At 41.1% G+C, this 15,566-nt stretch overlaps 1 protein-coding gene across 1 annotated transcript in view; it reads right to left on the bottom strand.

The window, feature by feature from the left end:
- Nucleotides 1-15,566, bottom strand: part of LOC146203107 (uncharacterized) — a 239,886-nt gene that overhangs the window by 28,986 nt on the left and 195,334 nt on the right. The window contains exon 40 of the mRNA XM_084588528.1: nt 1,458-1,550. Coding sequence (XP_084444654.1) covers nt 1,458-1,550 — 93 coding nt within the window. The remainder of the gene's footprint in view (nt 1-1,457; nt 1,551-15,566) is intronic.

The following is a 15,566-nucleotide window of genomic DNA, read 5'->3' as shown; positions in this document are numbered from 1 at the left end:
TCTGCATCACCTCGTTCTTCGTCACGGCACACCGAAAGAATTGATCAGTGACCGCGGACGTGCGTTTCTTTCCGACACTGTCGAAGCCCTCCTCAAACAGTTCCAGATCATCACCGGAGCACCACAGCGTATCACCCCCAAACGACCGGCATGACTGAGCGATTTAATCGCACTCTTAGTGACATGCTAGCCATGTACGTTGATAGCGCTCACTCTAATTGAGACCAAGTGCTGCCTTTCGTAACGTACGCCTACAATACGGCTACGCAGAATACGACTGGGTTCTCCCCCTTCTTTCTTTTATATGGTCGTGAACCCATGTCCACCATGGATACTATCCTGCCCTACCACCCCGACGCTTCAGAGACCACTCTACTGTCTGAAGCGCACACATTTGCCGAAGAATGCCGACAATTGGCGCGCTCCTTCACAAAGGAGAACCAGGCTCAACAAAAGCATAACTGGGACCCTACAAATCCAGCGCCTTCATATCCCTCAGGTGCCCTCGTTTGGCTCTGGGTGCCTTCCTCAGCACCCGGCCTCTCATCCAAACTCCTACCGCGCTATCATGGACCTTACCGCATTCTCGAACAATCTTCTCCCGCCAATTACGTAGTAGAGCCCTTGAACCCATCTCCAGATCATCGCCGCCGCGGCTGAGAAACTGTACATGTCGACCGCCTCAAGCCGTATTATGATCCCCCTACCCTTTCCTCACCATGAGTCGCCAGGATGGCTCCTTTTCCGCCGGGGGGTATTGTAGTAATCCCGATCGCCATCAGCTCGCGCGCCAACCCGAAGAGGTAGACGAAGTGGAGCCGGAGCCTTGTTGGTACTGCACTGTTGGCAAGCTGTTGGTTCGAACGCTACCCCCGTCGCTTTGGTTTGCGGACGTTGCCTACGGTCTTAGTGCTCCAATAAACACCTTACACTACATATAATATTGCCATCTGTAGGAAGTTTAGAACACAGAAATTTCAAGAAAAGTGCAGTGTTCGGTATGATATTTAAATGGTGTGGCATAATGAAAGCAACGTAAGCACTTTTTCGTCTCACAATACAATTAACAAAATCATAAAAAAGCAGGGCCAGCTCGGTTGAAATTTGCTGCCAAAATTAAAGGAACATGCAAACAAAATGTATTTTGTCATGCAGGTAGCTTAGTGAACGTGCGAACTTCGCATTCCCAGTGTTTCTAAATCTGTGCAATGCAACCTGCTATTTTCTGACTTCATAAATGAGTCACTAGGCTGATTTTAGCTTCAGTGTCAGGACAGGCTAAAGAAGATTGAGAAAAATGCCTAACTCACAAGCCGCTACTGAAATCAACAGGACAGTATAATACTACGGCCCCATATTTGCACAAAAATTCCCTCAGACTGTTTCAAAGAGCTTTGCAAATGAACCAAAGATGAAAAAAAAAAAATAATAATAATACAATTCACAAAGCAACTTACCTTCACTCGGTTTCTTTGATGTCACAGTAGTATGAGTTGTCTTGCTTATTATGTGCCGCACTTCTCCTGAATCTGGGTCAGTTTCAGTCCACTCTGTACAGCAAAACAAAAGCACAAATTTAACACCCTGAACAGTTACAGTACACATTCATACAAAAACTTGCGAGAAAAAAAAAATGGACTAAAATTTAAATGCAAATGAAAAATTTTTTTGTAGATCACTTGTATAAGTGTGTTTATTTCAAGAAATGCTGGGCACACACACAAAGGTAAGTTGGTTGCTAAGCATTTGTCTGCAAAGTTACGATGAACAACTCCACAAGTGTTTTCATCTTTTTTTTTTCTTTTTCAGCCATACTAATTGTTCAAAAGCTACGCATTTGCACAAATATAACACAAGTTTCCCTTTTCTCAAATCAGCTGCTTTAGAATGCACCTTGTCTTGTCAAGGTATAAATATCTTTTATCAAATCCATTTAGAGACAAAGACAAGGATCATTGGAAGAATGACAACACAGGCACTTTGTTATGGGGAAAAGCACAATAACTGTCTCACTCTTGGCAGTCCCTTCAACTGTGGTGTGGGGGAAGAAATCAAGGAGGGAGTTAAAACAGGAAGAGAAAAAGACAAGCAGTGAGAGACTCCATAATAAACTTAACCAACATAGGGGAAGAGAGTTTTTACGGACAGTCCTTGGCTTTGGTTGCAATGAACAATCTTGCAAAATATATATTACGTTTTCATTCGCAATAAGTTTCCCCCTAGCAAATTATATTTCTGGACACGTTATATTTGTGCAAGTATATATTAGCAACGCTTGCCATTACTGATGGCTGGCAAATACGTAACAATACTCACTATTACATGTAGCTGACAAATACGTAATAGTGCTCAGTATTACATGTAGCTAAAAAACAGATAACAATCCTCACTATTACATGTAGCTGCCAAATACATAACAATACATGGCACTAGGCTGGCTGCCATGTCTACGTAACTTAGTCAATGCCATGGTCCAAGTATTCAGGTCATTAGGGCTATACGGGGACAGTGTTTATGTGGTTAATCTGCATCTAGCAATCTGGATGTATAAATGTTCAAAAGCATAAGGACCAGCAAAGCAAAATGCCATTACACGAGCTGTGTAAAGTAGGCAAATATGAAAGCTCCCAACATACCAAAACCAATTAACGGTGCCGGTGAGTAGCAGGCTGTAAAGCTATCTCAAGACACAGTAAATGTTAATTCACATTCCACAGCAGCACACATCTGTCAAACATTCGAGCAAAACAATTACAGAAACATCAGCAAACCACAACACACAGCATGCAAATAGAAGGGTGCAAGCTAGAAGTGTGGGCAAGGGAAGCCTATAGGAAGTATTGAGATTGCGGTTCCCATGTTTCAGTTCAATATCTTATTCCTTCAGGCAAAACTTAGCATCAAACAGAGACCTACTTCTTCCATATATAATTGCACTTCGGGCAAAAGCAAAACTCCTGTGTGCAAATAATCAAAGTGCGAAGCGCTAATAAAATTATTCAGCCAAGGTTAAATAGGATCATATTTAAAATTATCTTCTTCCACATACTGAACAGAACAGTTTATTTAATTCAACAAGAGGACTCATATTGCTTACTTACATGTGATCCACATATAAAAAACAAAATGCACAGAAAAGTACTAATTAAGTCCTAAACCTACAGATGGCATGTTTTTTTTTCCTTTTGTCTTTTTTCCTTTTCCCCTTCTCGATTTTGTTTTCGTTTACATCAACAATTAACAGGCTGCACATTGTGAGGTCTCTGCAATGTGAACACTAAATTAAAGCTTGCCATTACATGTACTAATTAAAGTACAGAAAGATTAAAGCAATGCAATTTGAACAATGTGGATGGGTCTATGACAACAATGTAATTAGCTGCCGCAAATAAAGTTTTCAAGCCAACACCACAACACAGCAGCAGGCAACTGCACATCCCCCTTTTTTGATGTAGAATCTAAATATGACTCAATTTTAGGACAACTAAGTCCTTGTCTAGTTCCTACCACTGTTTTTTCCTTCCCTAGCATTAACCTACCATTAACTGCAGCATGATAGCGGCATTTGTTTATGTGCCGTAAAACCTCACATAACAAAGTCTGAAGTACAAAATCAGAGGTTTGTTAAGTATTTTCAATTATGCTTGAATATTAATTAAGCCAAGCAAGCAAAGATGGATATGTGTACCACCATAATTTACCACAGCAATTTAATGACACTCCTTTTCATGATATATTCATTTCAACAGCAGATAAAAACCAGCAGTGCCATGATACCTAAACTGAAGTGAAGTCTGTACGCATATATACTGTTGTTTGGTAGCACACGAGCATGGTTATCGGGTTGCTGAACCAGTGAGAAGAGTAGCAGCAACACACGAGTGCCCCTTCTGTTAGTAAGGAGGACAAGGTTAGAAGGGCAGATCAGAGACAACCAAAGTAGGCAATAAAAAAAGGTTTAGATAGAGAAGCCCTCACCAAAACAAGAAAGCAGTAAATCAATGAGACATTGACCAATCTACTCTGATGGTGCTTTTCCTCAGCAGTGTGGGGAGCTTCGTTTCAATCTGTTAGAGGAGAACATGTGAGCAAGCCAGAAAGTTAAGTGCAGCAAAGGAAGCGAGAGACCAGAGCCGCTAAAAGGAGCAAAGTGGCGGCTGACCTCCTCCACTGCCGACGGTTTGGTCCGCAGCCAAGTCTTCAATGTCTGTTCCATCAGAGCTCACATCCAGCTCTTCCAGGCCTGCCGTCAGTCGGCACGTGGGGCTGCATGGCTCGGGCATGATAACAAACTCCCCTTCATCTGTCAAAGAGCCGACGTCCTCCTCCACAAAAAATTTTCTCAGCAGGCGCTCCTGATCGGCACGGCTCGTCAGACGATAGGGCAGACCCGAGCTTGGGTATCGAAGCTTGCTCCTTTTCGCTTCAGCCGACATCTTAAACTTTTGTGACCGAACATCCAGTTCGCCAAGCACGGCACGAACATGGGCTGATAAGTTTGCGAATTCAGACTCTGAAGATGCTGACCGCGGTGACTGGCACATTTCGATTGCTCCTGGAGACGACAGGGAGCCTGGCTGAGAGTGCGACCTTTGCCTGCTATGCGAGGGTCTCTGATCAATGTGGTTGCTATCACCTCGAGACCACCTGCTGTCACTAGAAACTTTTTTGTATTCCAGGTTATCCAGTTGTATCTCTTGAACAAATCGCTTGGCCACACTCTTGCTCTCTAGTGTGCTTGGAGGAGAATTGTGGTGTGGCACACCCTGGTGTTTTACTGCTTCTATGTCCAAGTCTTCAACATCAGTTTGATTTTCATCATTGGAATCATAGTCTTTGTCAACTAGCGCCGTTCTCTGCTCAGCGGTATCCATGTCCTCGTGGTCGCTCAAGTTTTCAACATCGGTTTTGTTGCCATCGTCATCGGGATGTAGAGGACTCAGCATTTCCACCATTTCAGGAAGGTCCTCAAATCGCTTCAAGGATGTACTTGGAGCGAACTCTTCAGCTTGCCCTTCAGGTGCTTCTTGCACTGTCACTAGAAGGCCTCCTACGGGTGTTTCTTTACTGTATGTAGGAGCCTCGCACTGCCCGTTGTCAATAGTATTCGCCGCCATATCCGTTAGCAAGTGAGAAGTTGCTGCCGTGCTCTATTTATTTATAGTGGCAGTAGCGTAAAGCAGTGCAGCAGAGATGGTGCAGACTGTGCAGGTTGAAAAAAGGTGATGAAATAAAGAAATTGAAGAGAAATGTTCCTTTGAAGGTTGAAACAATGAGTGGTGAAATTGTTGATGTGCTTATTTTATGACTGGCTGCAGTCTTTTTGCACTGGAAAATGGATTTACTAGTTTTTAGAGCGCTTCTTGCCCCGTTTCTTTTGCTTCTTGGATGCTGTAAAACCATCAACAAATAAAAAAGGAGGTGTAAGTACAACACAAAATATATTTTAAAAATAAACTCAGTTTCACTGCAAACTCAGAATAGTATTGTGCTTGAATGAAAGTGGCAAAAAAAATTAACTTTATACTACATATAGAAAGATGACATAAGAAAAAAAAAATAGCGTAACCTTAAGGTGAAATAATTTCACACAAGTGGACGTCCTCTCATAATTGCATTTTAAGCTACAACAATGCCACGAATACAAATATGATCTGAAATATACTATAAGTGCATGTCAGGAATATTTAATAGGAACAAAGGTATAAATTTTAGCAAACAGTACCAATCTTACAATTAATATAAAGTAAAAGTACCGATGTTACTACTATAGTAAACAAGACGAACTCAAACTGCTGACATCCAACATTTTTCCCATGGTGAGCATTGGCAAACATAACAAAACCAGAAATTTCAATTACCACAATTTGATCGTGAATTTTGTGCCAAGCAGAAAGAAGCATGACTGTTGTGGCAAGGATTTGTTAGATGCAATTAAAGTACATAATCTTTTCCCTGTCTTTTTTCAATATTTTTTTTTTTCCTCAGCCAAAACATTCCTACATCAATGACCACAAAGCCATTTACAGAATGAAAAGCTGAAATAAGACTATAAAGAGAATAGGAAATGATGGGAATAGTGTTGACTAAGTGAGGTCAGATACTGAAGGAAAATGACAGCAAGAAATGCCTGACTAATGTTCTTCTAATGCATAACAGGGTCTGTAATTTACAGCGCAAGCCTACATAAGGAAAGTTGTGTGCCAGGCGCCATCCGAAAACTTCATACAAAAAAAATATATATATATATCAATCTGACACTGCATTTAGTTACAACGCTCCAGTTACACACAAAATCACAGAATAATTTATACTCTGGCAACGCACTTTGGCTGGCTGCTTTTGTTGTGAGCAATGAATGCACTATTGATGCACTGGACAAAAGAAAGTCTTATTTTTATTGTTTGATACAATATGTGTACAAAGATAAATGGAGGCAACAGAGCTAGTGTAAGCCCTCATTATCATAATGAACTTCCTGGCTCCAACTCAACAACATAGGATGGTCAATATAGTTAAACCATGCTACAACGAAATTGACGGTACGCATGAAAAATTTCGCCGCAGCGGAAGTTTCGTTGTGCCGAAACCTGCCCCAAAACACTTTTGGATGCGACTGCACACTTCACAAACATCATTTATTTCCAAAGAAGGTCGGTCATCATCATCTGCCTCCATCCTTTGGATATCAGTGCAATGTCTCCTTTTCTTTTTGCCGCTTTTAGCATCGCTACTGATTCAAGCCTTCACCTCCAAGAAAGGTACTTCCACTTGGTCGCCAGGCTGCTGTCGAGCGCAAAAGGGTGGCAAGCACAAACGAAGGATTGGGTGAATCGGGCCAATGCCGCGTTGCGCCTGTGATCGCGTGGTCTAGAATAAATGCGGAGGATTGGATGCGGCTTCAGCTTGGCAAAGCAGACCTGAGCCTTGTCACAAGGTGGCCAGCCAAGTCATTGTCCCCGCCCAACAATGGCGCCCCTCTATGAGTTTGTTTACGGGTGCTGCAGTGGGCGCATGTTTTCGGTGAAACTAGGCTGCACGAATACACGAGAAGCTACAGATAGATAGTTACAGAAAGCTTAATCAGTCATAAAATATAGTATTTCCAAGCCCAGCTCACTCAATGAAAATTTCGTTAACCCGAAAAAGGGCTCACTGTGGCGAGAATTTTATTGCAATGACTTCTAAGGCTAGCTGACGGAGAATTAGAATAATTCCGTTGAAGTGAAAATTTCACTGAAGCTGCGTTCGTTGTAGCGGGGTTCAACTGCACTTATAGTTCAAAACATGCTCTGCTATCACACTTTCACAACCAATATATATATATATATATATCTACTATTTATATTCCTGAATTTCTCTAACAGTATGTTAATGCAAATATGTAGGTGCCAGCCCATTAATGAGGACATGTAAAATCAACTTATAAATGAAATTCAAGAGAAGACAATTCAAATACACACATAAAAACAAGAAAATTTCTAACAAAAAATAATAATAGATATAGCTTTTAGTCACTCTTGATGAGTGGGCACTGAATTATTTTAGTAACCATGCAAGAATTTATTCTTTTCAATCTGCTGTTTACATATAAATCTCTTTTTTTTTGCTTTTTTTATTTTTTTAGCATTGCAAATGGACCCAATATTACACTTCATGATCCTGAATGCTTCAAACGTGAAAACTTCACAGCGCTGACTTGAAGTCAGAGCTGTGTTGTCCTATCCTTCATCCGTGTCTTGAGGGTGCACCATTTGTTTCCAAAATATGAATTACCAAATGGCTTGTCCTACTACCCTTGCAAAGAAGAAGTATAGTCTATGTGACCCCTGTAACCTCTAGACAAGTACCAGACCCTGTTTTTCACTAATATGTTTGCCTGTTTGACCCGGCAAACCAGCGATGCAAACCTTTGCAAACAGAGCATGATAAAAAGGTCACGAAAAGGAAACACTTCACGTGCACTACTAGAAGCACTGGGAAGTTGCCTACAAAATACCGAGGCAGTATAAAAGACAGAATTACACATATGTGCAGGGGTGTGTAGCCTGCTTTAAGAACATAACACACTTCAAAACATCCATCACTTAATATGTGTTGTCAAAACTAATAATACAAACATATTCCATGAAATGTAGTAAGTGATGAAAATGACACACTAGTATATCCCATGCACCCAAAATTACACAAGCTGCTCACCTCAACTCAGAAAAACAAGCTACTATTATCAGTCTTGCATACTGCAATCACAAAGGTGAAAAAGCACACCAATATGCACAAAAATAATCAAGAAAGAAGAGAAAAAACATAATGGGCGTACAACAGGATAGGCACTGCTGTATTAAGCAGCTACTCCACATTTCTCGCAGACAGCTTCACAAATGTTACTGAAGACACAGGGACTTTCTGCATTAGTTAACGCTGCCAGTGTTACCAATAAGTTCAAACTGCGCTTTGCCCAATTTTTATCCCTTTCAACACATTGACGAGGAGATTACCCCATTTGCCTCTACTGTAACCCCAATTATAGAAAAGCCTTCTTGTGGCTAAAGTCATTGCAGATAACCAGGCAAATGAGCTCTGAAGATTTCACAGCAATATGTTCACATCTACAGTTTATGAAGCACATGACTTTCTTTTTGCACTGAAAAAGTGGCGTGCTGAAGTATGCATGATTTACACTTCCGGCTTTCTCAGTTTGCAGAAATCAAGTACCATAGAGCAGCAAGACGAACAGGTAATTTAGCTGGTGACCTTACTTGCTTCACTATGACGATTCGCAATGCTTTTGCAGTTTATTAAGATGTTTTGTAAAAACATTCCTGCTTACTCCTCATTATTTAATACAAACTTTTCAACAACTTCTTACTAAACATCCAAAAATTTCCTACATTATACTCTGCAAATTAAAAGGAAAAGCACTGCATCTGGAGTGCACACTTTGCTAAATGTAACGGTGTCTAATTTAAGCATAGCTACAAGCTGAGATCAATTAAAGTACTTGTTTGAGATTAAAATAAAATAACCTTTTTGAAATGTGCCCACAGCCTGAACTGAAAACTTGTGGCTAGCACTTCATTAAATAATAGTGCTGATACTACAGTGTAAGTTTGGAGTTTTCCAATCTCACTTTCAAACCACGCCTCACCGTTTCTACATATAAACTGACTCCAAAGTAAACACGATGACGAAAATGCCAATGCTAACTTTCATCACAAAATCATAATTACTTTAGCCACAGATATAGGTGAATAAAGCTGACACATCTGCACTCGATTTAATGGGATTTACTGCCGCAAGCAGCCCAAGTACTAACTTCACATAGAGGATTTCTTTTCCTTTTTTCGCTTTTTTTTAGACCGACTAGCCTTATTTTCGTTGATGCGAAAGCATTCAGACTGTGCCAAGGGACAAGATTCAAGACTTGACGTAGAAGCATGCAGGACTCTGTGCTCAGAAAGAACTTCTCTGGGGAGCGACAATGCCTTTTTGGAAAGTGGAGGAGTTCGCTGAATGATGTCAAATACATCAAGTAGTGAGTGAGACAAGCTCCTCAATTCCAGTAAAATTCCTTGAGCAATATCTTCTTTTGTAGTTCCACTTGAAGAAACTCTGCTGGAGATGTTCTCGCTCATCTCTTCACTGCAATCTGAGTCGAGCACCAATTCTGATGAGTATCTGAAAGCTCTATCTTCATCCCTCTTGAGCTCGTCTGCAGTCCACGGTACACAGTCATCGTGAAGAGAAGCAGGGACATGCTTGTTGAGGACGATTTCAAACTGTTTCTTTTCCAAGTTGCCAGGCGAGCTAGGAGACCTTTCCACACTGACCCCTACAAAAGACTGTGAAGGGCGCCACCCTTCATCGGTCCCATGTGACAATAACCCCTCAAAGCTCTCAACAGGAAGGTGGTCTTCAAAATTTGTTCCCACAACTTCACTGCTAACCTGCTTCAACTCAATAGAGCTAGAAGCATCGCCAACAGCTGTGCATTCAAGATGCTGGACTTCACCCTTACATTTCTCTTTGACAGTGAAAAAATCCGGTGCCAAAGCCTCAAATGTGTCAGCATCGCATGTGGTAGATGTACTGTGAACTCGCTCTTGGGGCAAATGACTTCCCAATAAAGCACCAAACTTCCCCGCAAGTGTCTCCTCACTGCACACATGCTCCTGTGGTACGCTACTCTGCCCTACAGTGAGTTCAAGGCAACTTGTTAAAAATATAATGGGCACCTGAAGGACACTAATGTTCTCAATGTTAAATGCTGAATTTGTGTTCTCTAGCCTTCCTCCTGATGGCCGATTACTCTCTTTCTGTGAATTCCCCAGAACTTGACAATCCCAACTTGGTGTCTTAATGCACAAAATTCTGTCTTCTCCAACATCTTCAATCACACAAGAGAAAGGCCTTGGGAGATGCCTAAAAAAATTGAAGCATTCATGTGGCTGCATCTCTAGCTGAGGCACAAAAACAAGTTTTCTTCCATTTAATTTAGACCTCGAAAATGAACCTGAGTATACCACAGGATGCCTTTTTCTCTTATGAAAAGATCTTAATGGCACATCTTGGCTAGTAAACAAAATTAATGCATACTTCACACAACCAGTTATACTGCTGCTTTGCTGCGACATATTTTCAAGAACATCGAAGGAGCTCAGTGCAAAAGCGTCTCCAGACGTGGTTGCTGTAGTAGCTGCTGCTGCCGACTCTCGCAATAGCTTAAGAATTACAATCTCTGGATATGAAATAACAGAAGCGTCTGACGGCACATCTCCTTCATATTTTGGTCTTTCTTGAAATGCATCTTCATCACTGCATGGGCCAACAGAAGATCCAAAACCATCGCAGTGACCAGGTGATAGCCTCTTCTGCTTCACACACGGAAAACTGATTTCTTCACTGCAGCTACATTCTTGATGAAGTGTGTTCCAGACCTCCTTCTCTTCCAAGGAGCTTTCCTCATCACCTCTTGACTCTGCCAGTTCAAGCAAACAAACAGTGAATAAGACATGCTGGTCCTCCAGATTCATTTCGGAAGTGCATGCCACGATGTCTGTACATGATGGCGGCAGGAAGACTGGATATCTGCCTTCTTTGCTCGCCACTGGTACATTGTTGCTTCTGATGAAACTGAGTGGCTTGCCCACATTGACGAAAGCCACTCATCCAGTTAACGCCATTTCCATCTCAGAGGGCGATCCATCGATGTTACTTCACACGTCCACACCACGTATTAGAAGTGAGAAGCAAATCTCACAGGTTATACGTGCAATCAAACATGATTATGTGAGTCACTCCACAAGGCTCAGTCTACACATATGCAAATGACAGCTGCAAGTCCAGCAACATAAGGGACCTTGAGAAAGGACTTTTTGTTAGACATAATTTACTGCTATAATGAACAATGTACCCATGAATCGTTTATTACAGATGGCCATAAGAAAAAAGATCATTAGGACAAAGTTCTAGAGGATGTTACTGCAGCATGCATGAAATCCAGCACACAAATAACAAATTTGCAGGTTCCTAACACAGGACTGTTCATTCTTGCTCTCCACACAAAGGACACATGCACATATTCTTATGTGTTAATGAGCAACAGAAACTACATACCAAGACCATTTCAGTACGATATTTCAAACCTCTTGCTGCCTGCATAAACAAACTGCGGCATTTTTATGGCCTAACTAAACCTACAGTTACTTATTGAAGACCTCAGTCTCACTATACAATCTGTTTTTCTAAAATGCTCCGAATGCAATTCTACAAGCAAGACAAATGGCAAAGCAAGGAAACAACATTAAGCCATATAGCAGAAAAAATAGCTTGGCATCGTTTGATTATGCTAAAAAAAAAAAACAAAAAAAAACTGCTGCTCAAAATGCTCAACGGCACAATTTGCCTCTTACATTACTTGCGTCATTACAAAATGGCTCAGAGTACAGTAGATGACATCAAGGGAACATCACGCGATATAACAGGACTGTTTACTTTTTCAGAAAGCTGTCACACAAGACAGCTGCGGTAAGTGTTGATGAATCGCCACCAGTTCTGCACTGCACCTTCTACTACCATACTACCATTGTTCTCTTGGCACTGTCTTGCACAACACATGCACCCCTCAGCTTTTATTCTACCACGCTGCTGTCACATTGTTGCCTCATCACATTGCTGTCTTCATTGCTGACATAGTGACCCTGTTAGCTGTATATGAACATATGCTGGCAACACTATCATTTTTGTGGTTTCCCGCATGCTGATTACGACAGCGGCAAGAATCCAAATCAACCAGACCAGACTGTTTTCATCAAATGCTACTAGAGCACTGCAAGTTTCCCGACTGAGCGAAGGGAAGACATTGGAGATGATAAAAACTGCACTTAGATATGTTGTAAAATAAAAAGCTTATTAAAACTTCAATTCACAATCAGATTCACAGTACTAAGCATTTCATGTGGTCAACGCCATTTTATTAACATAAACATATTAAAACAGTTTAAACAGGCTTTTGGTTTGGTTTATGGTGCTTAACGTCCGAAAGCGACTCAGCCTATGAGAGACGCCATAGCGGAGAGCTCCGGAAATTTCGATTACCTGGCGTTCTTCAACGTACACCAACATTGCATAGCATGTGGGCGCCTCGCCTTTTGCCTCCATCCAAATTGGGCCGCCGCGACCGAGATTCTATCCCGCATCCATGAGTACAGCAGTCGGACGCCCTAACAACTGCGCCATCGCAGCGGGGCTTTAAATAAGCTTTTAGTCATTTACCAGGTATAATGACAATGCAAGCTAGCACATTTGAGTCTCAGTAATTAAATGAAGAAAGTGAAAAGGTGTAATTAAAATTGAAAATGTTATGTACCAATAAAAATTTACGCTACTCCTGCCTCTCCTTTTCGTGTCTCCTACGTGCTCTGTCTAGGAACAGATGGGAGAGATGGAAGGCTTAGTGAGAGGATGTCTTAAAGGACAACTCCAGAGGTTGTTGTTTTTTTCAACTACATTTGAGTTGATAATCAAATCACATTCCTCCCAGTCTACGTTCTCCGGTAGAAAAAGTTTTTCAAAATGTCAAGCGAAGTGTCTTCAAAAAGCAGAACCAGAAACCCAACCAAAACTGGGTTCTGACCAAGTGATGGCGTAAGGACTGACTGTCCAATGACGTCACAGATGCCGTACCACAATGTATGGCGAGTGCATTGTTGGGCTAAATTTGCCAGTGTAAGTGGCAACTTGAGTCATTATTTGTCTGAAATGACCAAAAGTAAGCTGGAAATGACGTCCTTCAATGAAAGCAGAGCAAAACATCGATGATTTGGCATCCCGTCACACACCCGCACAAGGTTGCCTATAGAAATATTTTCGATTGAGGCCACAAAATGGGGAATTTTAAAATTCATCTGTGCCGGAACAAAACACCATGCTGCTGTGAAATTTGCCACAAAGGACTAGAAAACTACGAGGAGCATACAGCGAAAACTTCAGTGAAATCTGAGGCGGTAGGAAGAGCGCCAGAGCTGGCAGTTTAGTGACCTGTCTACTGACAACCATTGCTGACAATAGGCAAACGCTGCAAAGATTTTATCCATCACAGTCCACAGGTTTTAAGCTTCCAGTCAACCTATGATAACCATTTCTGGAGAACCACTGTTGGCATGAGCTTAGTGAGCCTAAAAAAAGCAAAAGAAGATGCAGCCAGTCTCTAACATTTGCACCATGATTGCATTTGCACAAATATGAAGAAGCAGCAGTACAAGACTTCGGCGTGATTATAAGCCAAATATAAACCAGTGAAAAAGCCACGTGTTGTGAACATAAAAAAAGGAAGTAAGCCTGGTGTGATTATAAGTGATGGCTCATGGTAAGCAAATTATTCTTACACTGCATCCACAAAAAGAAAATGATGAGATAGCATTTTGTTCACAATGTCTGTAAACTTAAATACAGCCTACCTTGTTAGAAGTCCTACCTCGTTAAAAGCTTTTCAGCCAGGTTTGCTTGAGCTGAATTCTAACACAAGCTATAGCTAGGCACAGTGGCATCGATGTAACGCAAGTCGCACAATTGTGAAATAAAAAAAAAAAAGAAAAGAACTTCGCACATATACATGCAGAGGTTGCATACAGCAGTAGTTAACCTATACATTTCATTGTGAAGAAAGCACTGCTCAGCCTTTCCAATTTTCAGAACAAAATGTTCAAACCACAATTATTAGCTTTAAGCGGAGTCTGCATTTTAAACATACAATCTTTAATATAGCATGGAGTTGTCTTTAAAATCAGGCTAAAATGTTCTGAAGCATATACTAGCACATCATTTTCAGTGAGAACTACCATGGTTCACAATGCTTTTAAACTGCAATAAATAGAATTTACATTAAACCACTTTATCATCACCATCATCGTTCCAAAAATGGCCAACATCGTTGTCATCTATGTCCACTAACACTATGGGACAAAGGCCTCTCCCACTGATTTCCCAATTAATCTTCTCCTGTGGCAGATGTGGCCCCGTTAGCACTGCAAACGCTCTCGTCTCATCAATCCACCTCCTGCTATGTTTTCTTTTCCTTGCAATTCCCTTCGTTACCCTAAGTAACCACAGATTATCTGCTCTCCACATTATCTATTGGGCAGAATCTCATTAACTCACAATAATATCGTCCAGTGGCACCGTAAAACAAATCAGAATGAGTTTAATCAAGGGCTCACCTTCTGCAAGTCAATGAAACTGCAACATATGCTCTCATTACCTTCCCTATATCTTCGTTGAACTAGTTCCATGGAACTGATGCTGTCTCATGCCTTTCTTTAGCCTTTCTATCTCTTTCATCAAATCACAACTATTCTCAGCAAAACCAGCAGTAACAATCTATGACCATTAATGAACATAGCGTGAAATGTACAGTCGGGAGCAAAAGTGGTATACAACACTGAGCCAATGACGGAGATCGAGAAAACTGCATGCCAACTTTATCTAGCAACAACTATCTATGTTTCAAGACACCATTTTGTCCTCATGCATGTGTCGATGTCGCTGTCCTTTACGCTGTTGCTAGATGACATTTCTATGCAGTTTTCCCGAGACCTGTCACTGGCTGAGTGTTGTATACCACTTTTGCTCACGACTGTACATTCATGTTGGTATCATAACTTAAAAGCAGCAGAGTTAATAATACATATAATATGCAGAAACATTTAGAAAGATGAGCCTAATATGTGCAGAGCAAAGTGCAGTGTAGTAGGAAGCAACTTAATTGTTATATATCAATGCTTTTCTTTAGCAGCATAGGAAGTGACTGATGAATGCGCCATATACACACTTATTCACTAGCACTACTAATTTTGACTTCTGCCAACCTTTTCAAAACTAACGCCAGCATAACTGATCGAAATTATAAGAAATAAAAGAAATTATAATTGTTTCAAAATATTAAAGTGCATTGCAGGTCCCAGGCACCATGACCTTCCTTCCTCTGTTACACGCAAAATATGTTCTTTCATCCTCTAACAGATGTTCAAAATTTCATGACCTATTACCCAGGTGCATTTAGAAATAAT

The sequence above is a fragment of the Amblyomma maculatum genome, chromosome 1 (assembly GCF_055883805.1).
Source record: "Amblyomma maculatum isolate TAMU_Amacu chromosome 1, ASM5588380v1, whole genome shotgun sequence".
NCBI classification, from domain to species: Eukaryota; Metazoa; Arthropoda; class Arachnida; order Ixodida; family Ixodidae; genus Amblyomma; species Amblyomma maculatum.
Note: the sequence above shows the minus strand (reverse complement) of the source record. Positions and strands in the feature narration are given on the sequence as shown.